The 25,218-nt window shown below is 43.4% G+C and overlaps 1 protein-coding gene across 5 annotated transcripts in view; it reads right to left on the reverse strand.

Moving 5' to 3' along the window:
* The window catches only part of LOC124711301 (bifunctional 3'-phosphoadenosine 5'-phosphosulfate synthase), a 342,281-nt gene that overhangs the window by 150,512 nt on the left and 166,551 nt on the right, over positions 1–25,218 (reverse strand). The window contains exon 1 of one of the 5 annotated variants that reach the window (XM_047241306.1): positions 10,588–10,700. The exons of 3 other annotated variants lie outside the window; for them this stretch is intronic. In XM_047241306.1, the coding sequence (XP_047097262.1) occupies positions 10,588–10,647 (60 nt within the window). In that variant the 5' untranslated portion in view covers positions 10,648–10,700. Of the gene's footprint in view, positions 1–10,587; positions 10,701–25,218 lie in introns of those variants that run through there. One more of the 5 variants, XM_047241308.1, reaches the window with a different exon arrangement.

A 25,218-nucleotide genomic window follows, 5' to 3' on the forward strand; every position in this document is an offset into this window, starting at 1 on the left:
TGGTCTGACGTGCGACCTTTCCAGGATGTGACACATACTGTATACAGGGTGGACCTCAAGTCCGATGACAAAATTTCAGGTTTTACAAGATCTGTATGCAGAGTACACCATCTTAATATTCAATATAACATTTATTTGTACCGACCGCATGTTTATAAATGATGACCAGTTTCGATTACCCAATCAATCAAATTCGCATCTAAAACAGACAGAAGAAATATTGTTCGTAAAAATCTGTACGTACTTACGCTACGTAAGGCATAAAAAGAAAGGAAAGAGAGACGAACGTAACATTAAAACAGCGTTACAGTGAAGGGACGTCGAACAGATGTGCAGAACTGTAGACCTATATCTATAACGTCGATCAGTTGTAGAATTTTGGAACACGTATTATGTTCGAGTATTATGACTTTCCTGGAGACTATAAATCTACTCTGTAGGAATCAGCATGGGTTTCGAAAAAGACGATCGTGTGAAACCCAGCTCGCGCTATTCGTCCACGAGACTCAGAGGGCCACAGACACGGGTTCACAGGTACATGCCGTGTTTCTTGACTTCCGCAAGACGTTTGACACAGTTCCCCATAGTCGTTTAATGAACAAAGTAAGAGCATAGAGACTATCAGACCAATTGTGTGACTGGATTGAAGAGTTCCTAGATAACAGAGAGAAGTCTTCCGAAGTAAGAATGATATCAGGTGTGCCGCAGGGGAGTGTCGTAGGACCGTCGCTATTCACAATATATATAAATGACCTTGTGGATAACATCGGAAGTTCACTGAGGCTTTTTGCGGATGATGCTGTAGTATATCGAGAGGTTGTAACAATGGAAAATTGTACTGAAATGCAGGAGGATCTGCAACGACATGACGCATGGTGCAGGGAATGGCAACTGAATCTCATTGTAGACAAGTGCAATGTGCTGCGAATACATAGAAAGAAAGATCCTTTATCATTTAGCTACAATATAGCAGGTCAGCAACTGGAAGCAGTTAATTCCATAAATTATCTGGGAGTACGCATTAGGAGTGATTTAAAATGGAATGACCATATAAAATTAATCGTCGGTAAAGCAGACGCCAGACTCAGATTCATTGGAAGAATCCTAAGGAAACGCAGTCCGAAAACAAAGGAAATAGGTTACAGTACACTTGTTCGCCCACTGTTTGAATACTGCTCACCGGTGTGGGATCCGTACCAGATAGGGCTGACAGAAGAGATAGAGAAGATTCAACGGAGAGCAGCGCGCTTCGTTACAGGATCATTTACTAATCACGAAAGCGTTACGGAGATGACAGATAAACTCCAGTGGAAGACTCTGCAAGAGAGACGCTTAGTAGCTAGGTACGGGCTTTTGTTGAAGTTTCGAGAACATACCTTCACCGAGGAGTCAAGCAGTATATCGCTCCCTCCCACGTATATCTCGCGAAGAGACCATGAGGATAAAATCAGAGAGATTAGGCATACCGACAATCTTTCTTTCCACGAACAATACGAGACTGGAATAGAAGAGGGAACCGATAGAGGTACTCACGGAGTATGGATGTAGATCTAGATGTAGATATGTGCGAGTGTGATTTCAAAAGTCCTGAACACTGCGCATTGCGACCGTTACGGTGGAGTGATCAAGTTGAAATTCATGTCAGCTGTGAGGGAGATTTTTGGTGTGACGGTCGTTTATGGTCCCCTGGTTCGGGTGGCTGAGACGTGAATATTTCAGTTTTAAAATGGAATCTGCAACCGAGTCAGGTCGGATTACATGTAGCGCCCAGCGTTCCTACAACAAAATCAAATCCCTAGGTGGAAAGAACCAAACGAAAATAAAAGCTTTGAGAGAGGTGTGTGGGAATTGTGTAGTGGATAGCACAGTATCACGGCGGTCTGCACTTTTCGTGAAGGTCGGGTAAGCACTGAGGACAACCAGAGAACTGAAATGCCATCAACTGGAACAGACTGCGCCTCCCAGGTCATTGTTAGAGACATTTTGCGAGAGGCTCGAAGATAAACATCTGAGGAAATTACTTATGAGGCCAGAATGTCTATCACTTCGCTTACAGAATCATAGCTGAAAAGTTAAGATGAGAAAAGTTGCTGCCAGTTGGGTTCCACATGATGTGAGTGAAGAGCAGGAAGCAAATCGTATAATAATAGCAGGAGAATTGCTTCAGCGTTATCCAACCTAAGGAGAACAGTTTCTGAAAAGGACTGTTGCACTTGCTGAAACCTGGATACGAGATTATGAGCCAGAAATGAAATCTCAGACGTCACAACAGAAAAGTTCCGATTCTCCACGTCCGCCAACAGTCAAAGATGAAACTGGTGATGACCTCTGCGTATGACATGGAGTCATTGCTGCAGACAGTGCCCCAGAGGATGTCTGTAACATGCGCGTGGTACAAGTTGTTTGCCGGCCGGGGTGGCCGAGCGGTTCTAGGCGCTACAGTAAGGAATCGCGCGACCGCTACGGTCGCAGGTTCGAATCCTGCCTCGGGCATGGGTGTGTGTGATGTCCTTAGGTTAGTTAGCCTCAAGTAGTTCTAAGTTCTAGGGGAGTGATGATCTCAGAAATTAAGTCCCATAGTGCTCAGAGCCATTTGAACCATTTGCACAATTTGTTACTGCAAAATGTTTGCGCCCGAAAATTCTTCAAAGAACGCCTGACATGCTTGCATCTTGTGTCCTCATTTTGCACGATAATGCAAGACCGTATATTGCCCTACCAGCGACAGAAACGCTCGACAAATATGGATGGGAAATATTTCCCCACCCACCACACAGTCCTGATATGAGGCCACCAGACTTTAATATGTTTCCCTAATTGAAGGAACAATTCCGTGGAAAACGTTTTGATACAATTGATGAAGCTTGCAGAGACGTAGTAATCAGACAGCTCAACAATTAAGGGCCCTATTCGGAATACTAGAAGCTGCCAAACCGTTGAGAAGCTGTCATAGGCAGTAATGCAGGTTATACTGAAGGCTCTAAAGGTATTTTGTAAAATAAATTATTTTCTTCATTTCCATCTTACAGTGTTCACAACTTCTGAAATGACCCTCGTAGAGTCATTAAAACTACCGTGTATTCTTCGACGCTGCTATTTAAAATAGACACAAACATATATCTACTAGAAGTCACATCAGTGTGCACAGTTACTCGATTAAATTTATCGTATTTAAACAAAATCGAGCATATTACACTAGAAAAACAACGCTGGCAGTTCAAGAATTCCACAACTGATAACATTATTAAAATGTGGGAAGAGATATGACATTATAAAGAGCAGTCTGCAATTAAATAAGGGAAATGTGCATGTCGTAAATTACGATGTACACGGTACAAAGGGACAAAGCGGAAACGTTGCACCAGCAATTTCAGATTTTGTTTAGTGATATTTTCTGAACATTTTGGTGTAAAGGATCCGTGGTCGGTGGCTCGTTAACAGGGCGATTCTTATTAACGTTTAAAAATCCCCGAAGCGACTTAGATGACATTGACACCTCACCGAGCGTACAGCGGTTGAGCTTACCGGTCTGTCGCACCTGATCATCCCAACCCAAGTATTCATGTCGGTGTGGCTCCGGGCCTATGGGCAAGGCTGTAGCACGTGAGGCTCAGATTCGAATCTTCCATGAGACAGGAAGCACTTTTTTTATTGGGTTAGAAATTGTGTGTTTACACTGAGGTAATTTTTATTATTTCGGTTACCTGTCTCGCCCCCCTCCCCCTGATTTATTTCAATGTACAGTACAAGAAAAAACTATCGTATTGCGTCACAAGTAAACGAGTATAAGCTTTCGCATTGCGTCGCTACCAGTAAATTACCTATGTTTTATTTACTAAATAAAGTCTGCAAACAAAAAAAGAAAGAAATACAAAATAAGAAAAGCTTTTGCTTGGTTGCAACGAGGGCAACCATTTTGTAACTTAACGTTCACAACAGATCACATTTGCAAAAGGTGTTCGAAAACAGAGTAGCCTAGCGAAGCGATGTGCAGCACTGCTCCCAATAGGCGAGGGTAAAATCGACAAGCCCAACCGCTCCACGTGCTGCGAGGTACGTCATCTGATGGCGTCACATATTCAGCACTTGTCACCCACTCTTCGGGTATTTCCAGACGTTTGCGGCCCCATGGGTCTTATATTAAATTACTTATCTGATTGTCATCCACGCCGCTTTGGGGTTTTTAAGCGTTAACAAGAATTACCCAGTAGATTAGTAACGCTGTTGTGGTCCTTGTTCCGAACACTTGTTTGAAGCAGTTCTACACACCAGTTTTTCCCGTTAAACGCCTCTCCACATCTTAGTAACTACTGCAAACTACATCCCTTCTAACCTCCGTACTATAGGTCAAGCCTTGGTCTCTCCCTACACTTTTTACCTCCCCCTCCCCACGCCCCATAAATTGTCAGTTCCTGATGCCTCAGGTTGTGGCCTATCAACCGATCACTTCTTTTAGTCATGTCGTGACATAAATTTATTTTCGCCCTAATTGGATTCAGTACCTCTTAAAAAAATGGCTCTGAACACTATGGGACTTAACATCTGAGGTCATCAGTTCCCTAGAACTTAGAACTACTTAAACCTAACTAACCTATGGACATCATACACACCCATGCCCGAGGCAGGATTCGAACCTGCGACCGTAGCGGTCGCGCAGATCCAGACTGAAGCGCCTAGAACTGCTCGACCACGCCGGCCGGCTCAGTACCTCTTAGTTATGCTATCTAACTTTCTAATCTACAGCATTCTTCTGTAGAAACATATTTCCAAACATTCTGTTCTCTTTTATTCTGCACTATTTACAGTCAATGTTTCACTTCTGTATGACGATACGCTTCCTAACACTTAAATTTATATTCGGTGTTAGCAAATTTCTATTTTTCAAAAACAGTTTTCTTGTTATTTTCAACCTCCATATTCTGTCACCTCTACATCTGACATCGTCCACTTCCTGCTCTCCAAATAAAAAAAACTCTTCTACTCCTTCTAGTGTCTCATTCCCTAATTCCTTCAGCGTCATCTTATATAAATCGAATATGAAACTAACAAATTTGTTACAAATGTTTGCAGAGACAACTGCTGTAAGACGCGGTAACGCCTCATCCTTCCGCCCAATAAATTGTAGGAAGCATCCGATCGCCAGGAAACGGTAAGTACTCGAGCTGTCCATCAACGTGGTGGCTAGCCACCAGTAACCTTGATGCTTTGAAGGCCGATCGATTTCTACAACTAGAAACTTTCCTTTATCACGAGATTCGTCACAAGATAACGCGAAGTTCACCTACTTTATAACGCAATATCACTAGCAGAGCCACTCGAATACGAGAGGCTGGACACGATTGCGAAGACTGGTGTATTTCGCAACTATTGCAGCATTAATGTTGGTGCGAAGACAAGCTGTACTAGGAAGACGAGACTAGTGTGGCTCCAAAAGTAAATCCCCAAAAAATTCTGCTTAATAATCAGACAATCAAAACATCACTAGATATCGTTCTGGTCCAGTCTTCGAAACAACTTTACCTACCACGGTACCAATCGCAATGACAAAGTGACAGTATGATGTGAGGTTATGACGAAGTATGGAACTGACCTATACTTGTTTCAGGCGAATAGTGGACAAAGATACCATTAGCTTCGGCGCGCGAATGAGTAGCTTTAACCGTAATGATGAGCTCTAATTTAGTTTCTAAAATGTTGGCGAATTCACAGCTCTCTTTGTGCTGTACTTGCTCCACTATGATAGTTAACATGTTAGTTTATGACATGTTGCTTGTTAATGGTTAAGATGTGTCATGCCTCTGATGACGATGTCATATTTTACCTGAGGATGCTCCGTTCCTGACCAGAAACGGTCGATTAATAAAGTGGCGATACAGCTGTGTGCAAACCATGATTTTCGAAAAATTTCTAAAAGCTGTAAATCATCGGCTCCTCAAAATAGTGAGGAAGAGAAATTGTCTGAATGTGGTTCTCTGCACCCTCTACTAAAGACTAACTGGAGAGTAATCAAGTAGATGTGGAAAAGAATATATGAATGATTCCTTCTTCATGGATTAACGTAGAATCATTTTCCCATTGTCGATAAAATTAGCTTCGTTTCTTGCTTAACACTAGGCAATGTTACTATCACTTCAGTGTAATGAAGAGATTCTTCCTTCAACATGAATACGGTAGATTAGTTGCCCAGTCGACGGCACCTAACCCTACAGCGGCTATCAGCGTTTTGTTTGGAGAACTCCCCAATTTGTTCGGAATGGTACTATTACAAGTACTCGTCGTACGCACTTGGCGTCTTCATCCAATCATTTTTAGTGTTGGCCTACAACGAATTGTCTGATTGGAACAACGATGCCAATTTACATTTTCCTATATGTATATTAACTACAGGAATCGACACAAATGCAAACAACGATCGCGTGGAGCCCAGTTCGCTCTTTTCACCCCCGAGACATCGAAGGATGCAGATGTCGGCGATCGGGTTGACGCCGAGTTCCCTGACTTCCAAAAAGCGTTCGATAAAGTTTCGCACTGCCGTCTACTGAACAAAATATGAGTATACAAAATATCAGACCAGCTTTGTGATGCATTAAAGAGTTCTTAGCTAGTGGAGAGAAAATAGCTTCGGTCGTACACCAAGGAGTGTTGTCGGATCATTATTTTTGACCGTACATAGGGTGCAAAAAATTACGTACACAAAATTTTAGAGTATTTGCAGAAGATAAAAAGAGATGTCGCTGATGCACCGTTTCCCCTCTAGAGGTCCTTGCAGGTTCCGATGCTAGTTTTTTGGACAATATGGTTGTGGAGAGAAGCAGCGATTAGTATTTACTTTTGAATACATTATGGGAGAGACAGTGATCAATGTCTTACAAATATTTTCCATTAAAACAGTCTTGATCACGATTTATTTATGAAGGTGACCGGTTTCGACAACTACTGTGGTCATCTTCAGACCATTGTGTAGGAACCTCTTTCTGTTGGAGAATCACTAGAATAGTGATTCTCCAACAGAAAGAGGTTCCTACTCAATGGTCTGAAGTGATTCTCCAACAGAAAGAGGTTCCTACTCAATGGTCTGAAGATGACCACAGTAGTGGTCGAAACCGGTCACCTTGATAAATGAATCGTGATCAAGCCTCTGTTTTTAATAGTAAATAGCGGTTAGTATGATTAATCAATAATTCAAGAACAGTCTTAATCGCATTTATTATTGTTGTAATACCGCCAACCGGTTTCAACCCGACGTAGGGGTCGGGCGTTTACACCATTGGTTGACTGCTGGTGGTGCCACTCCTGTCTACATAACGGCAGGAAGCTATCCTGCCGTTATGTAGACAGGAGTGGCACCACCAGCAGTCAACCAATGGTGTAAACGCCCATAAGATGACCCCTACGTCGGGTTGAAACCGGTTGGCGGTATTATAACAAATACGATTAAGACTGTTCTTGAATTATTGATCTGATGCTAGTGATGTTCAGAGACTGTATTCAGCGGCTGGTCCCGGCGGAGGTTCGAGTCCTCCCTCGGGCATGGGTGTGTGTGCGTTTGTCCTTAGGATAATTTAGGTTAAGTAGTGTGTAAGCTTAGGGACTGATGACCTTAGCAGTTAAGTCCCATAAGATTTCACACACATTTGAATATTTTTGAACTGTGTTCAGACTGCCGTGTGATGAATATAGTTTTAGAGATGTTGCTGAAAATGTTATCCGTTTCCATTAACACATAACTGGCATCTGCGTGCTAATGATTGTCAAACTAGCTTAAAACAAGCGTTTCACGAGTAATGGCTGCGGTGTCAGAAAACGGGCAACCAGCTACTCCGGAATGTCTATCGCTGTGTTAGACATCATTAGCGCGCACATGTCAGTGGTGCATTAATGTAAATGGACAACGTTTTCAGCAACATTTCTAAAACTATATTCATCGCAGGACAGTTTGAACACCGTCTGGATAACTGCAGGAGATTCGCGAAGGTGCGCGCTGTGATGTTAGAAGTCGAAGCGTTAGAACGGTGTGGCTAAATGCTGAAAGAATTGCAGAGGCGTTGCTGCTACGGTCGCAGGTTCGAATCCTGCCTCGGGGAAGGATGTGTGTGATGTCCTTAGGTTAGTTAGGTTTAAGTAGTTCTAAGTCTAGGGGACTGATGACCTCGGATGTTAAGACCCATAGTGCGTAGAGCCATTTGAACCATTTTGAGTTTCAGAGGACCGAAGCTGGGTGCAGTTGGCCTCAACATAAACAGATATACTATTGTGCATGAATAGACAGGAAGACCCACTCCTATATGATTACACGATTGCAGAACAGTCACTGGAGTCATTCAAACCCGTTAAATATTTTGGAGTACGCTTACGGAGCGATTTAAAGTGGAACGACAGCTCAACACTAATCACAAGTAAGACAGATGCCACGTTGAGATTCAATGGAAGAGTCCTCAAAAAGTGTAGTCCACTCGCGAACTAACGAAACAGTCATTCGACCGATACCTGAATAATGCTCTAGAGTCTAGGACCCGTACCGGACAGGATTGGTAGAGTTAATAGAAAAGATCCAAAGAAGAGAACTTCAGCTGGTAAACACGAAAGCGTCACGAAGATGTTCATCCAAAGTCAATGACAGACGCTGCAAGAGAGGCGTTGTGCATTAGTGTGAGGTTCATTGGCAAGATTTCGAGAGTGTTCTTCCCTAGAATAATCTAGCAAATATGTTGTTTCCTCCTACATGCATGTCGCGAAATTACCATGAAAAAATTAGAGATATTCGAGCTCATATGGAGGCCTAGCACTCGCGACTGGAACAGGACTGTACCTTCCGTCATACACCTTAAGGTGATTGTTGGGTACAGATAAAGTCATAGAAAATACAAAGCAAATGTTAGGACGCGCGGGATCTTCCCATGAAATTTCAATCACCAGTTTTCTCCTCCGATTGCGAAAACATTCTGTTGGCACCAACCTACAAAGGGAGAAATGACCATCACGATAAAATAAGAGAAATCAGGGCTCGCACATAAAAATTTAAGTGCTCGTTTTCCCCGCGTGCCGTTCAAGAGTGGAACGGTAGAGAGACAGCATGAAGATGGTTCACTGAACCCTCTGCCAGGCACTTTATTGTGAATAGCAGAGTAATCACGTAGATCCATCGAACTACAGACCTATATCATTGACGTCGGTTTGCAGTAGGGTTTTGTAGCATATACTGTATTCAAGCATTATGAATCACCTCGAAGGGAACGATCTATTGATGCGTAATCAGCATGGTTTCAGAAAACATTCTTCTTGTGCAACGCAGCTAGCTCTTTAGTCGCACCAAGTAATGGCCGCTATCGACAGGGGATCTCAAGTTGATTCCGTATTTCTAGATTTCCGGAAAGCTTTTGACACCGTTCCTTACAAGCGACTTCTAATCAAGCTGCGGGCCTATGGGGTATCGTCTCAGTTGTGCGACTGGATTCGTGATTTCCTGTCAGGAAGGTCGCAGTTCGTAGTAATAGACGGCAAATCATCGAGTAAAACTGAAGTGATATCAGGTGTTCCCCATGGAAGCGTCCTGCGACCTCTGCTGTTCCTGATCTATGTAAATGACCTGGGTGACAATCTGAGCAGTTCTCTTAGGTTGTTCGCAGATGATGCTGTAATTTACCGTCTACTAAGGTCATCCGAAGACCATTATCAGTTGCAAAGCGATTTAGAAAAGATTGCTGCATGGTATGGCAGGTGTCAGTTGACGCTAAATAACGAAAAGTGTGAAGTGATCCACATGAGTTCCAAAAGAAATCCGTTGGAATTCGATTACTCGATAAATAGTACAATTCTCAAGGCTGTCAATTCAACTAAGTACCTGGGTGTAAAAATTACGAACAACTTCAGTTGGAAATACCACATGGATAATATTGTGGGGAAGGCGAGCCAAAGGTTGCGTTTTATTGGCAGGACACGTAGAAGATGCAACAAGTCCACTAAAGAGACAGCTTACACTACACTCGTTCGTCCTCTGTTAGAATATTGCTGCGCGGTGTGAGATCCTTACCAGGTGGGATTGACGGAGGACATCGAAAGGGTGCAAAAAAGGGCAGCTCGTTTTGTATTATCACGCAATAGCGGAGACAGTGTGGCAGATATGATACGCGAGTTGGGATGGAAGTCATTAAAGCAAAGACATTTTTCGTCGCGGCGAGATCTATTTACGAAATTTCAGTCACCAACTTTCTCTTCCGAATGCGAAAATATTTTGTTGAGCCCAACCTACATAGGTAGGAATGATCATCAAAATAAAATAAGAGAAATCAGAGCTCGAACAGAAAGGTTTAGGTGATCGTTTTTCCCGCGCGCTGTTCGGGAGTGGAATGGTAGAGGGATAGTATGAATGTGGTTCGATGAACCCTCTGCCAAGCACTTAAATATGAATTTCAGAGTAATCATGTAGATGTAGATGTAGATTAACCAGATTCCGAACTTGGATCTTCTGGATGTTTCTCGACACTAACAGCCAACAGCATGAGGTCAGACAGGTGACGATCGTATTTGCAGAACTGAATAACAAGTGTCCACTCGCGCTACGGGGCCCGTCAGCTTCTTGTACGTTACCTGCTGCCAGTATCCGCCGATGGGGTGTATCCGCTTGTTGAAGTTGTTGAGGTTGCTCATGGTGGCCTCCTGGCGGCGTCTCCAGATACTCGGCGGCGGCGGAGGAAGAAGTGACGGATGGTGCGTCGGACTGGGCGAGAACTGCGCGCGGAGCGACTTTAAGTAACAATTGGAGCGCGGGAGGCAGGGGAACAGCGCGGAGCGGCGCGATACAAAGAGGCAACCCCCCTCCTCCCACCTCCTTCACCCACCCACCCACCAGGGCGCCGGCTATCACACGATAAGCTCACCAGGTGGCTGCACCCGCGGAAAGATACCGCCGCACAGTGGAAAACCCATAAATGGCGTAGTCACCTGTGTCTAGTATACGGATCCCGACGTGCCTCCGACGCTGTTATTGATAGACCAGGGCCTCCCTCGAGCGCGAAGTACTAAATTCGAGTTCCGACCCTGGAAGAAATTTTTACCACGTGGATGTGCCCTTGATCTACAGACCATAAGCGTAAGTCCTGGGTTCGTTTCGAGACTTATCTGCAGCTTTCTGGGAGTCTGAAAGACTAACGTAGCAACCGCGGTACCGCTAAATTTCACAACATTATTATATATATCGAAGGGTTGTCCTCCGGTCAGAGTTTTCAGTCCCAGTTCTGGAAGTCGGAGCACTTACTACCCAAACAAAATGGTTCAAATGGCTCTGAGCACTATGGTACTCAACTTCTGTGGTCATCAGTCCCCTAGAACTTAGAACTACTTAAACCTAACTAACCTAAGGACATCACACACATCCATGCCCGAGGCAGGATTCGAACCTGCAACTGTAGAGGTCGCGCGGTTCCAGACTGCAGCGCCAGAACCGCTCGGCCACTCCGGCCGGCAAACCAAACAAGAGCCCATGGAGCTGGTAGTGGCAGACAATGCAAATGACCACATACGGTTCGTACAACAACAAAAAATGGCTCTGAGCACTATGGGACTCAACGGCTGAGGTCATTAGTCACCTAGACCTTAGAACTAGTTAAACCTAACTAACCTAAGGACATCACACACATCCATACCCGAGGCAGGATTCGAACCTGCGACCGTAGCGGTCTCGCGGTTCCAGACTGCAGCGCCAGAACCGCGCGGCCACTTCGGCCGGCTCGTACAACAAAACCCGGAGGTTAGTTAAAACGTCCGAGTGCTTTAATTGGCATGGCCGGCCGCAGTGGCCGAGCGGTTCTAGGCGCTTCAGTCTGGAACCGCGCGACCGCTACGGTCGCAGGTTCGAATACTGCCTCGGGCATGGATGTGTGTGGTGTCCTTAGGTTAGTTAGGTTTAAGTAGTTCTAAGTTCTACGGGACTGATGACCTCAGGTGTTAAGTTCCATAGTGCTCAGAGCCAACTTAAATTGGCATGGTCCTTTTCGGGGTAGTATACCATTGCCTTCCTCCGCTCTTTGAACTGATTTCCTCATCCAGTGATAGGATCACATATAGTTTAACGTGGACTCCGAAACACACTGAATCAAAATCATTTTTTACATTAACAAACATTGCCGAAGGTAGAAAAAGTGGTACGTGACAGGTCAAAATCCTAGGAGTGACCAGAGATCGAAACCGTAATCTTTGGATTTGCACAGAGGTGGTGGTTGGCGGTAAGTTCCCGCGGAACCAAACTGCTGAGACCATCGGTCCCTAGGCTTACACACTACTTAATCTAACTTAAACTAACTTACGCACCCACACACCCATGGCCGAGGGAGGACTCGAACCTCCGATGGGGGAAGGCGCGCGAAGGCTAGGCGCCTAGACCGCGCGGCTACCCCACGCGGACTTGGATTATTTTACCGTTTTTTTTTTTTTACAATTCAGTCACTGACAAGAAATAGAACTGAAGCGAAGTCAAGCACTATACTATTTATGAAGGAAATAAATTTCTTAAATAAGTCTGTGGTCATTGGGGATACTTTGTGAATAAAGCTCTCTGGTGTTTACTACATTTATTTATAATGTCGGAAAGCTCTCTAGTGTTTACTACATTTATTTATAATGTCGGTTTGATTACTACCATTATCAGATGAAAAGTCAGAATTTGTAAACCATCGTCCATTTTCAGTACCAATGAAACCGATCACCTAGGTTTTATTAACACCGAGCTTTCTAAGTTTTCATCTGATGATGTTAGTAACCATACCCACGTTACAAAGAAATACATTAAGCAATCAAGACGGGTTTTTTTCACAAAAGAAGTCAAGCACAACAATGAGCACTTAACTTGTATCGTGGACTATGAGGAAACTGAACATCGCAACTGACAAATAAAGCTAGAAATTAATCAAAACAAAGAATAATGCAAAGAATTGCTAATGAAGCACTAGTTTGATGTAAAATAAAAAGTTTTGTAGGATTTGTGCTTCCAGTCAACAGAAATTTGAATTCTAAACTTCTGTTTATCATGTTTAACAAGTTTTGTACCAAGGTATTATGAACTTTGGTTGTGACGGAACGAAAGTAATCTTGGTGTGTTTGGATTCTTAACGGACCAAACTGCTGAGGTCATCGGTCCGTCGACTTACACACTACTTAAACTAACTTATGCTAAGAACAACACACACACCCAAGCCCGAGGAAGGACTCGAACCTTCGGCGGGAGGGACGACACAATCCGTGACATGGCGCCTCAAACAGCGCGGTCACTCCGCGCAGCAATAATGTTGGTTCTCATCTCTTTATTTTATCACGTCGATAGTTGAAAATTGACTTTGGTCAGAAAAATGTTGCATGTGGGAAATAAATATAATGTAGCTACAGGTTTCTAAAGATGCTGCCATTTAAATAGAATAACAAACCTGAATCTGAGCATATATCTCGGCGAATGGTCTGGCTTCATATCACAGTTCGCAGAACTCAGCAATCACAAGTTAATAGGTTTACATAAAGCAGTTACAAAAGGTTACCAAGATTATAATTTCGGCAATATTTGATTAGGATGACTACTCTCGACTATGGGAGCAGCATCTATCCGTAGAGGCACATCCCGCGGAAAACCCACTGCAAAAGTTAGTACTGTATAGCACAGGTGCCTTCAGAACGACAGCGAACTGTAGCTAACTACTGGTAATGCAGACGCTGCTATAAGACAGCAAGCTCAAATTATTGGCCGAAGAAACGAGAATACGATGAATTAAAAGATGTATTGGGACAAAACGCTTTTAACTAAGTAGATATCAGAAATAGAGATGGGATAAATATGAAACAGACGACATAAAAAGTCTTTCGTAATACTCGAGAAAGAATGTAACTGAGGTACCTCTAACTAGAGCATGCATTAGTGCACTCTCTGACTGGTCTCTGAATGTAAACAGTTTATTATTTACTAGCGAAAAATGCGACATGGGAGTGTGAATATGGTGCCACAACGCTATCGTCACAGCATTTAACGTTCTATTGCCCTAAGTGTGCGGCGACTGTACGACACAAAAGAAAAGAGTTAACACTCTTTCATATATGGCGTTGTTATGAGAGGCGCAGATCTAGTAGTCAAAATTCTATTACATACACAATATCTTCAGAATCCCAAAGATACTTCGACAGACAAACAAAGCCTTTTTGGGGGAAAGATTGCTCCTGCTGACTGAAGTAACCAATAATGATAAATCGTCTTTATTTCTTGCAAAAGATTATTTTGACTTTCTTACTTATTAACGAGGTATTTTGGTTGCTTCTATTCTCTTACTGTATTTTATGCTATTGGTTCAAATTGCTCTGAGCACTATGGGTCTTAACATCTATGGTCATCAGTCCCCTAGAACTTAGAATTACTGAAACCTAACTAACCTAAGGACATCACACAACACCCAGTCATTTTTATGCTACTCTTTTTGTTATTGTTTCAGTTATATCTTCTATGGTAATACGTTATATTTAGTATATTTACACATACGGATAGTCTACAGTAGTTGTTAGCTGCTCACTGCACATAGAAAACCGTGTGACTGTACATGAGTCCCTGCTTACAGTACGAAATCCACGAGAGGAAACATTAATTTGGGAACCTACTTAGGGCTACGTATTCGGCGCTAGACTATTCTTTTTCCGTAAATGGTTTCATTCATTCTTGCTCTTTCAATTCCATCCTGTTTCGGAGCACAGCACAAAACTTACTGCGCCAATAGTGATTTTTTTTCTATTTGTTCCTTCGTTTTCTTCTTTTTTCGATTCAGACATCTATGAACCACTGTACTTTCATCATTGATCACTGCTCCTTCGTTTTATCCTATTCTCTTGTCCATGATGTACACACGCTACGAGAATTGCCTCTTCGAAACCTTTGATTACTTTGGAGTTTGGTAGTGAAAGTTTCCCTTTGTCGGTATCTATTTTCTCTGATTTTTTATCAGGCAAATCCTTCTGAACCTCGTTTACCCAATACTAGATAAAAACACTTGCCCGCGAAAGGCGAAGGTCAGGAGTTCGAGTCTCGGTCCGGCACACAGTTTTAATCTGCCAGGAAGTTTCATACCAGCGCACACTCCGTTGCAGAATGAAAAATTCATTCGGGTTACATTCCCCAGACTGTAGCTAAGCCGTGTCCCTGGAATATCTTTTCTTCAAGGAACGTTAGTCCTGCAAGTGCCACAGAAGAACTTATGTGAGGGTTGGAAGGTAGCAGACGAGGTACTGGCAGAAATATAGCTGCGAGGAAAGGTCGTGAGTCGTGTTTGGGTAGCGCAGGCAGTGGAGCACTTTCCTGAGAAAGGCAGAGGTCTCGAGTTCGCATCACGGTCCGGCACACAGATTTAATCTGTCAGGACGTTACATATCAGCGCACACTCCACTGTAGAGTGAAAGTTTCATTCTCAATACTAGTATAATTTGGCTTTATTCCCCACAAGAAGCGCAAGTTTTTGACATGTGGATCTTCTGCTATTAATTCTCTGCATGTCCGAACAGTCAAACATTTCTCAATAGTTGTGTCAGAGTTCTTCCTGTTTCGGTATAAAACACCTGACTTTATTTTCTCATGTATGAACCGTCTCGTTTTTCTCTAGGTTTCAATTTTTTCTCCTTTTTATTTCATACCAACAATAAACCATACACCGTCTGCCCAAAAAGTTCCGAGACTGATTTTATTCCTAACATATAAGTGACGTCAGTGCAGAAACTACAATGACAGCTTGAACTAACAATTGAAAGTAACAGACGTACATCCGACCTGACAGCTGAGCAGGCAGTGTTAAGTAGTGTATGTACGGCCGTAGTGTATCAGCTTTGTTGTGTTACAAACTTCAATACAGCAACATCTCTAAATTAAGTGTTCAAGACATTCTCTGGAATGTATTGAAGAAACGAGAAGTATGGGCAAAGTTTGTCCCGTACTGCTTGACCCCTTGACAAAACAACACACTTGGAAGCGTGTCGCGAGTTGACTGAACTGCAAAACGCGGTCAGTTCTCTTCTAGAAAAAAATCTTGATGAGTGACGAGCCTTGTCAGTTCAACATTACCACAAAGCGATACAGCGCCGAAACTCACATGAACGGTCAACGCTTTGACGACATAACACTCGCTCAGGCCAATATGATGCGTGACCTGAACAGCATCCCAAAAAATAAAATTTGCTGACAGTTTCACATGGTAGTATGAACGTCATCTGTGTTGTACTCGGGTAGATGGAAACTACGTAGAACACCTGAAGCACTGAAACCACCATCCTAAGTTTCCTGTTTTTATTAATTCAGTCTTGAAACTCTTTGGATTGATGCGGTCTGTTGCACTTCGATTCCGTATCTCTTTGGATCCATCTTCGATCTACTCTGACCGTATTTCTTGTTCCCTCTTTCCTTGTACGTGGTTCCACTATTCGTTTCTGCAATAGACAATATTTCCTTCGAAGATTCAAATTTTCTACTGCTGTCGCTTTTTCATGTTTCTCGTTCAGTACTTCTCGTATAAATCATCTACGAAAAAAGTTACACCAACATATACATGCGCGGTGAGTAAAAAAATACTTGTGGACGTGAAACTGTTAACGTACGACACGTCCCTGGCAGTTGCTGGTTGTATGTCACTGTTAATCTGTCACTTGTTACGTGTCCTTGTAGGAATGTCACTTCCTTTGTTTTATCTTGAGTACGACTGGGTTACGCCAATAGTTTTCCTCTTCACCAGCACGCTGACTACAACTGTACGGTGCCAAAACAAAACGCAAGCCGCGCTCGATTGCCGTTAAACAGTATACTCAGTGAAATCCGAACGGCGTTGCCGAAAAAAAGGGAGACCGCATTCACTTCCTCGTGATGCAAAAACGGATAGTCATGGCCTTGAATAGAAGTAGAAAAAAAAGGAGTGAATGCGGAAGGGCGCTGGTCGGACAAAACCGCGGTCTGCCTGACATTCACAGGCACTTCTGATCTAATGCTGTGGTTCTTACAGTTACTTTGCGAGAAAGCAAACAGAAGGGAATTTATTGTTTTAACTTCACGCCAACGTAGTTTCGTCGGAGGCTAAGAATGCCAAATATTGTATTATTATTATTTTTTGTTGCATGACGCAATCCCTTCGCGCTTTGCGAACTTGTCGTTCGTTGGAGCAAATGTAGGTTGTAATGAATCTGGTGTTATTTTTTACTGACATTCCGTCAGTGAGAAACGAACATTACACCTGGTCATCAAGATAATGCAAATACGAGGACCAATACTTTCAACGTGTCACTGAAACAAGTTTGCACTACAATGCAGCAGCTATTCGTTGAAAAAAGTATGCACAGATCTCGTGAACTGCTTGTATATGAATTTTGCACCGTTCGTCAGACGTACAATAATTACTTCTGCCAGCCATGGCGGAGCAGGAAAGATACACCAGATCTTATACTGATCAAAGCTGCTGGACGACGTTCAAGGTAGGTTGAGAGCGTTCGGACAGAGGAAGTGTCCAAGTTCCTGAGCACGTTGGTCAAGTGACGCCATAACGGAGTTAACAGCGGAAATGGAGCCTTATTCCCTCGAAGACGCACTTGTTAAGGAATATTTTGTGTATTACATGGTACACCTTTACTCAAAGACTATAATTAAACTGAAGTCATCACGATTTCTGATGGTTTCCTGGACATTACAAAAGGCTGGACAAGGTTTTTAATGGGGTGTGTGACTACCACAGACGGCAGTGTACGCTCTGCAATGTACGAGTGTTGCCCAGAAAGTAATGCACCGCATTTTTTTCGTCAACAATTCTTTATTGAACATAATGAGAAATACACAAACGAAAGGATTGCGTTTTATCTACACATCATATTTATCCACTTAATCTCCATCTCTTTCTATGGCCTTCCTCCAGCGCGAAACAAGGGCGTGTATGTCCCGTCGGTACCAATCCTTCTGCTGGTGGCGGGGTCACACTTCCTTTGCTGATTGACAACTGCCGAGCTGTAATGCGTCTGTCTTCGCGAATGCCAGGTGTGACAGGCGTGGATGGTCTCCCCGGGCGCTGCAAATCTCTCCGCGGGTTTATCGAGCCGCCTTCTGATGAACTCACCTTCCGTGCCCAGCGACGTACTTCTGTCGACAGCAGATGCTCCACAGCCTATGCACAAGCGTTTGTGAATATTCCTCACAGTTTCTTTCTCTGCAGTGAGAACTTCAATGACGGCACCTTTCTTGTAACGTACATCACCTACAGACGCCATTTTGAAACTGACCTGCAGCTACGCTATCTGTAGGAAGTGACGGAAACTTGGCGCGCTCACTCACGAGGGGACCTTCTGGGAGGTGCATCGAGTTATGAGCTCCCACTTCGCCTGCTTATGGTGCGGATAGGCATCTATCACACCCTAAAATTGTAGGTGCCAATGCGGCCTCGTTTTTGAAATATTGCCTGTTAAAGTTTGGGCAGCTCTTTGTATACAGAAAAGTTTCACTGTTGTGGCAAGTGAGCGAGTACCCGAGTGGCAAGCGAGCGAGACTTCCGTCCAGGTGACCCTGGTTCGAGACCAGTCTGTGCTACTTTTTTTTTCAAATGCCTGTTTTAATTTATAATTAATCATGAAAATTCCGCAAGGAAACTATTGTGTGCGACGAAATAGTTATATGGAGTGACAAAAGAACAATAGTCCACCACAAAAAAGAGCGAGAAACATGGTGAACAGCGTGTGGAAGGTGAGAACACAAAGATGTGATTATATGGCAGTGATAAAAGTGGTAGTGCGACCTCCAGACCAAGTGTGAGGAAACGCAGATCAGCGAATCGTAAGTAATTACTTTTTTTACAAAAAAAATCGCCAAGTGAACTGTTTAATAATCTAAAACTAACAAAACTGTATCGTTATAGATCCCACTGGTGAAGCCTTAAAACAGGAGAAGGCGAAACGCGTATGGGATAAATAAAGCAACTAGCAACAGGAAACGACAGTTTTATTTACAAAACAAGTATTTATATGCTTGCTGCGGAGGATGGCCACACAAACAAACTTGTTGTTCAACATTTTTGATGGTACACAGTTTTTTCACGTGTGTAATAACTTGAAAATTGAGTAATAGGCCTACAACTTCTATGTATTTTGTGTAATTAAATGACTAATTTTGACTATGGTGTTGTTTTATGCTTAGAACTTTATGGCTTTTTAAGTCAGTATACATCTAAATGGAATACATTGCATGTAGCAGATGTCAAGCTTAAAAAGACTGAGCACATCGGCCCTAAACCACGCTGGACGGGCCGACCCACAGTACAGGGACTCGTGCTCCGTCATTGCCATGCTGGTAATCTGTACGGCACAAGCAGAAAGACGTCTGTCATGACAGGTGCCACACGTGGCAAATGGCCGGTTTCCTGTATACCTTGCATCCGTATAATTACGTCAACTGTCACAACGTTGCCAAGAACCTTTAAGACACATTTCACACTGAAGGTCGTCCAACTGGATGGTATGCACTGCTTGCTTCAGACGCTATTCGTTGTTCAGAGCAGGTTTCCCACCCGCTGTAGCTTTGCTGTCGCCTGGTAGCTGAACTATAGGTGTGCTGATTGGGGAGCCAGTTACTTACATAATGTTCTCCAGAGAGGAAGTGACTACGGCTACTGCAAGTGCTATCTTTATGAATGAACACAAAATACAGAAAGTAAAGTATTGGTGTTACCCAATAACTAGTTTCCTCCAGCATATACTAGCTTGGTGCTCACACTCACTGAAACCTTTAGAGTCAGATCTGTGTGAGCACTGGCTACAGTTGTAAAACTACCATAGGCTACCGTAGACACACAGATTACGATAGTTTTTCTATAAGCTTTGGTCAGTTAAAGTCAACTCACATTACCTGTACATTAAGTATGTTGCATACCTATTGGGCGTTACCTCATAATGATTACTTTCTTTACGTATGCGATCAGTGCCTTACTTTTTTTTTTTTTGAGTCATCAGTCTACTGACTGGTTTGATGCGGCCCACCACGAATTCCTTTCCTGTGCCAACCTCTTCGTCTAAGAGTAGCACTTGCAACCTACGTCCTCAATTATTTGCTGCAAGTATTCCAATCTCTGTCTTCCTCTACAGTTTTTGCCCTCTACAGCTCCCTCTAATACCATGGTAGTCACTCCCTGATGCCTTAACAGACGTCCTATCATCCTGTCCATTCTCCTTGTCAGTGTTTTCCACAAATTCCTTTCCTCTCTGGTTTTGCAAAGAACTTCCTCATTCCTTACCTTCTCAGTCCACCTAATTTTCAACGTTCGTCTGTAGCACCACATCTCAAATGCTTCGATTCTCTTCTGTTCCGGTTTTCCCACAGTCCATGTTTCACTACCATACAACGCTGTACTCCAAATGGTACAAGATGTTCGAAATTCTGAGAAAAATCGGGCTGAGCTAAAGGGAGATACCGGTAATACTCGTATACAATATGTACTAGAGCCAAGAGGGAATAATAAAGAGTGGGAGACCAAGGATGAAGCGCTCAGATTAATGGGGTTGTAAGACAGGGATGTAGTCTTTGGCCCCTACTTTTCAATCTGTAAATCGAAGAAGCAATGATGGAAATAAAAGAGATTTCTCAGAAATTTAGTTCCAATGACAAGCGATGACGTGTCTAGAGACGCTCCGCACAGCGGTGGGACACTGACCTCAGTGTCGACCTCCATACGGCCCGACAACCGAGAGAGATAGTCTGGGGTTCAATTTCTTTTCACAGCAGGACACCTTTGGTTGCATCCGCGGCACCCTTACAGCACAGCGGTACGTCGACGATATTCTACGCCCCGTACTGTTGCCTTCATGGCAAACCATCTTGGGGTTACATTTCAGTAAGATCTTGTCCAGCCGCCACCCGCGCACAGCGAGAGTTTCTGCCGCCTGTCTTCGTGCCTGCCAAACCCTCCCTTGGTCAGTAAGATCGCCGGATATATACCCAATTGAGAATTTTAGAGCATTATGGGCAGGGCCCTCTTAACAGCTCGAAATTTTGGCGATCTAACGCGCCAGTTGGACAGAATTGGGCACTATCGCGTTAGTGACATGCTCAATTTGTGTAGCTTTTTCTCTTCAATAAATCATGCCATTTTCCTGAAATTGTAACCATTTGTTTGTCTGTGCATGTACATCACATCCCACCTCGATAACTCCTTTATGATGCGCCGGTTTTTTTTCCCCTTACATTACACTCGTATGTACACGTATATGTACAGGTTATGTGTCTGTATCAGACCTGAGTTTCTCCCCGCGTATACAGTGTTCAAATAAATTACGGATATGCAGCCGGGTGACGTCGTTTGACACTCGCCCATATTTCGAAAAGTGAACACCCTGTTACTTTCAAGGCAAGAGGGTAGGAAGGAAGCTTCGTTTAATTCTGTTGATTCCTCGGGCATGGATATGTGTGATGTCCTTAGGTTAGTTAGGTTTAAGTAGTTCTAAGTTCTAGGGGACTGATGACCTAAGATGTTAAGTCCCATAGTGCTCAGAGCCATTTGAACCAATTCTTTTGACTCGATTGGGGTTGTCAGGGGCCTTGAAAATGACAGGACGTGCAGCTGTCTAAATATGGCCAGTTGTTGACGAAGTCACCTGGCTGCGTTCCCGAGAGTTATTTGAAATTTTGTCATGACTGGCCCTCCCAAGGTTGTCAATAATTCTGAGGGAATGGCGTCTATTCCAGGGGCTTGTTTCCACCTATGGCTTTCAGCGCTCTGCCAAAATCTTCTCGTATCCATCTCCATCTACTTTCTCTTCCCTTTCTATCATGTGGCCTTTATTTCCCTCGTATAGCCCCTCTATACGTTCCTTTCACCTTTTGTCTTTCCCTTCTTGCCCCTTATTGACTTATTACCTGAGCTCTTGACAGTCGTCCGCAGCTCGTGGTCTCGCGGTCGTGTTCTCGCTTCCCGAGCACGGGGTCCCGGGTTTGATTCCCGGCGGTCCAGGGATTTTCACCTGTCTCGAGATGATTGAGTGTTTGTGTTGTCCTCATCACTTCATCATCATTCATGCAAGTGGCGAGACCGGACTGAGCAAAGAGTGGGAATTTGTACAGACGCTAATAACCGCGCAGTTGAGCGTCCCACAATCCAAACATCATCATCATCGTCATCTTGACAGTCGTACAGCAAGAAACAGCAAAATAAAACAAGCATCAATATCTCAGGTAAAAGCAGATTCATCTAATTAGAAGACAAAACGAGAAGTGATGTAAGATGGAGATCACACACGAAGAACAGGCACACCTACTTACACCGGCGCCATTCATTGTGAGCTGGTAGTTTTCCATGATTCTAGCCGCAAGGACCGCTGTAATGCTGATTTACTGCAGACAACGACAGCCAGATACAATAAAATTCTCGAGACACGTTACGTGAGGTTTCTGAGAACGCGCAGTGTAGGCGAAAGTGTTCTACATTCAGAACAGAAGCAGCTCAGAGGTCTTGCTCTTATATGAATGAAGAAGAGCACAAGAGCGTTAGCAAAGTCGCGGTCCAAGAACCTGCAATGGGTGCACACGCACCTAAGCGCGCGCGCGCGCGCACATACACACACACGGAGAGAGAGAGAGAGAGAGAGAGAGAGAGAGAGAGAGAGAGAGACAGACGGTGGGGGGGGGGGGGGGGGCACGCACACACACACACACACACACACACACACACGGAGAGAGAAACAGACAGATGGTGGGGGGGGGGGTGGAGGAAGCTGTCGTTCAATTCTGTTGATTCCATTGATGATGAAATACCGGGTGATCAAAAAGTCAGTATAAATTTGGAAACTGAATAAATCACGGAATAATGTAGATAGAGAGGTACAAATTGACACACATGCTTGGGATGACATGGGGTTTTATTAGAACCAAAATAATACAAAAGTTCAAAAAATGTCCGACAGATGGCGCTTCATCTGATCGGAATAGCAATAATTAGCATAACAAAGTAAGACAAAGCAGAGATGATGTTCTTTACAAGAAATGCTCAATATGCCCACCATCATTCCTCAACAATAGCTGTATCGGAGGAATATTGTTATGAACAGCACTGTAAAGCATGTCCGGAGTTATGGTGAGGCATTGGCGTCGGATATTTTCTTTCAGCAACCCTAGAGATGTCAGTCGATCACGATACACTTGCGACTTCAAGTAACCCCAAAGCCAATAATCGCACGAACTGAGGTCTGGGGACCTGCGAGACCAAGCATGACGAAAGTGGCGGCTGAGCACACGATCATCACCAAATGACGCGCGCAAGAGATCTTTCACGTGTCTAGCAATGCATTTTTATTTTTTTTTGTTCTAATAACACCCCATGTCATTCCAAGCATGTGTGTCAATTTTTGCCTCTCTATCTACATTATTCCGTGGTTTATTATGTTTTCAAATTTATAGTGACTTTTTGATCACCCGGTAAAATATAAGGGAGTTGTCAGGTGTCAAACGTATTTCCGCCCCTACTCTGTTATTTATTTTGACGCTTAAATTCCGCTATGCTTAGTTTCGGATACGCAGGGTTCTGTCTTTAAGTTTGAATAAAATACAGATTAAAACTCATTTACGAATTCGACACGTAGCAGGATCACTACCACATTCCATAAGTAGTAGCCATCCGTAAATGCTTTTATCTAAGCTTGTGAATTTGAAATAAGTGTAGTATAATTTGACCATCAGAATAAACAGCGCAACTGAGAGGGAATTTATATTTGGAATAAAAATATGCTGTGGTTTACATTGCAGGTTTGCATCCTGTCAAGGTCGCCAAAAGTAATTCACATATTTCTCTGCTCTCCCCGACAAATAATAAAAGTGAAACATAAATTATTAACTTGTAAGTTGCAATTGAAATTGTCATTGGAAAAAATTCTAATGAAGTTGCAAGTTCGTGAGGATAGTTGAATGAATAATCAAAGAATGAGCATGAAGTGGCTCGCTTTTTTTATCGTGAGATAGTCATACGGCTACTACAATACAATAGTACTTGGGAAGTCCATACAACAAGTGTTAAATCATTAATATCAGTTGAATACGATCAATGAAATAATCAGAATGTTAATTAGACTTGTATAGCTCGCCCAACAAGATGAATAATTTTTTGGTAAAATGCAGCTTGTAATAAGACAACAGTTCTATATAGCGTGTATCCTTCCTAAGAGACGTCAGTCGCATTTTCTCTGAAGTTTTGACAGGTACTTGTGATTTCAGGTTTACAGTGTGTAGTTGGAGTCAGCTAAAACAAAGACTGCTCCTCATGTTATTCAGTCAGCGCCCAGTGGCGAGGGAAAGCGCCCGTTTGTTTCCCGTTACATTCCTTGGAGCAGTCCCAGGGTAGTCTAGTGCGATATTTGTTTTACCAATATGTAGTCACAGGGACAGTAAGAGACAAAGAATATCCAGTACTCCAGCAGTAACCGAGCAGCGCTGCTGCATGTAGTATCAATCAGTGTGGGCCATGCTGGTGCCGTCGCTGCTGGAGTTTTTTAATGTCCCTGGTAATACTTATACATAAAAATAATATCGCGTTAGACACATCTGGGACTGATACATCGACTGAACACGTAAAATTACGCTTCGAAAGTCATTTTGCTTGTAACGTGAAACAAATGGGCGCTTTCCGTCGACAATGGGTGTCACACGAAAACACAAGAAACTCTACTGAGACAGGTTGAAACGCACAGTGGAACTGTAAGGATGTCGGAATGGACCCAGTTGTTGTTTGCTGAAACTGAAGCTGGAAATGGACAGTCAAAATGAAGAGACAATGAACTACGAAATAAAATGGAATATAGTACACTACTGGCCATTAAAATTGCTACTCCACGAAGATAACGTGCTACAGACGCGAAATTTAACCGACAGGAAGAAGATGCTGTGATATGCAAATGATTAGCTTTTCAGAGCATTCACACAAGGTTGGCGCCGGTGGCGATTTCTCATACATAAACAGCAGTTGACCTGCGTTGCCTGGTGAAACGTTGTTGTGATGCCTCGTGCAAGGAGGAGAAATGCGTACCATCACGTTTCCGACTTTGATTACGGTTTATCGTATCGCGACATTGCTGCTCGCGTTGGTCGAGATCCATTGACTGAAAGCAGAATATGGAAACGGTGGGTTCAGGAGGGTAATACGGAACGCCGTGCTGGATCCCGACGGCCTCGTATCACTAGCAGTCGAGATGACAGGCATCTTATCCGCA

Source organism: Schistocerca piceifrons, chromosome 8, assembly GCF_021461385.2.
Source record: "Schistocerca piceifrons isolate TAMUIC-IGC-003096 chromosome 8, iqSchPice1.1, whole genome shotgun sequence".
Classification (NCBI taxonomy): Eukaryota; Metazoa; Arthropoda; class Insecta; order Orthoptera; family Acrididae; genus Schistocerca; species Schistocerca piceifrons.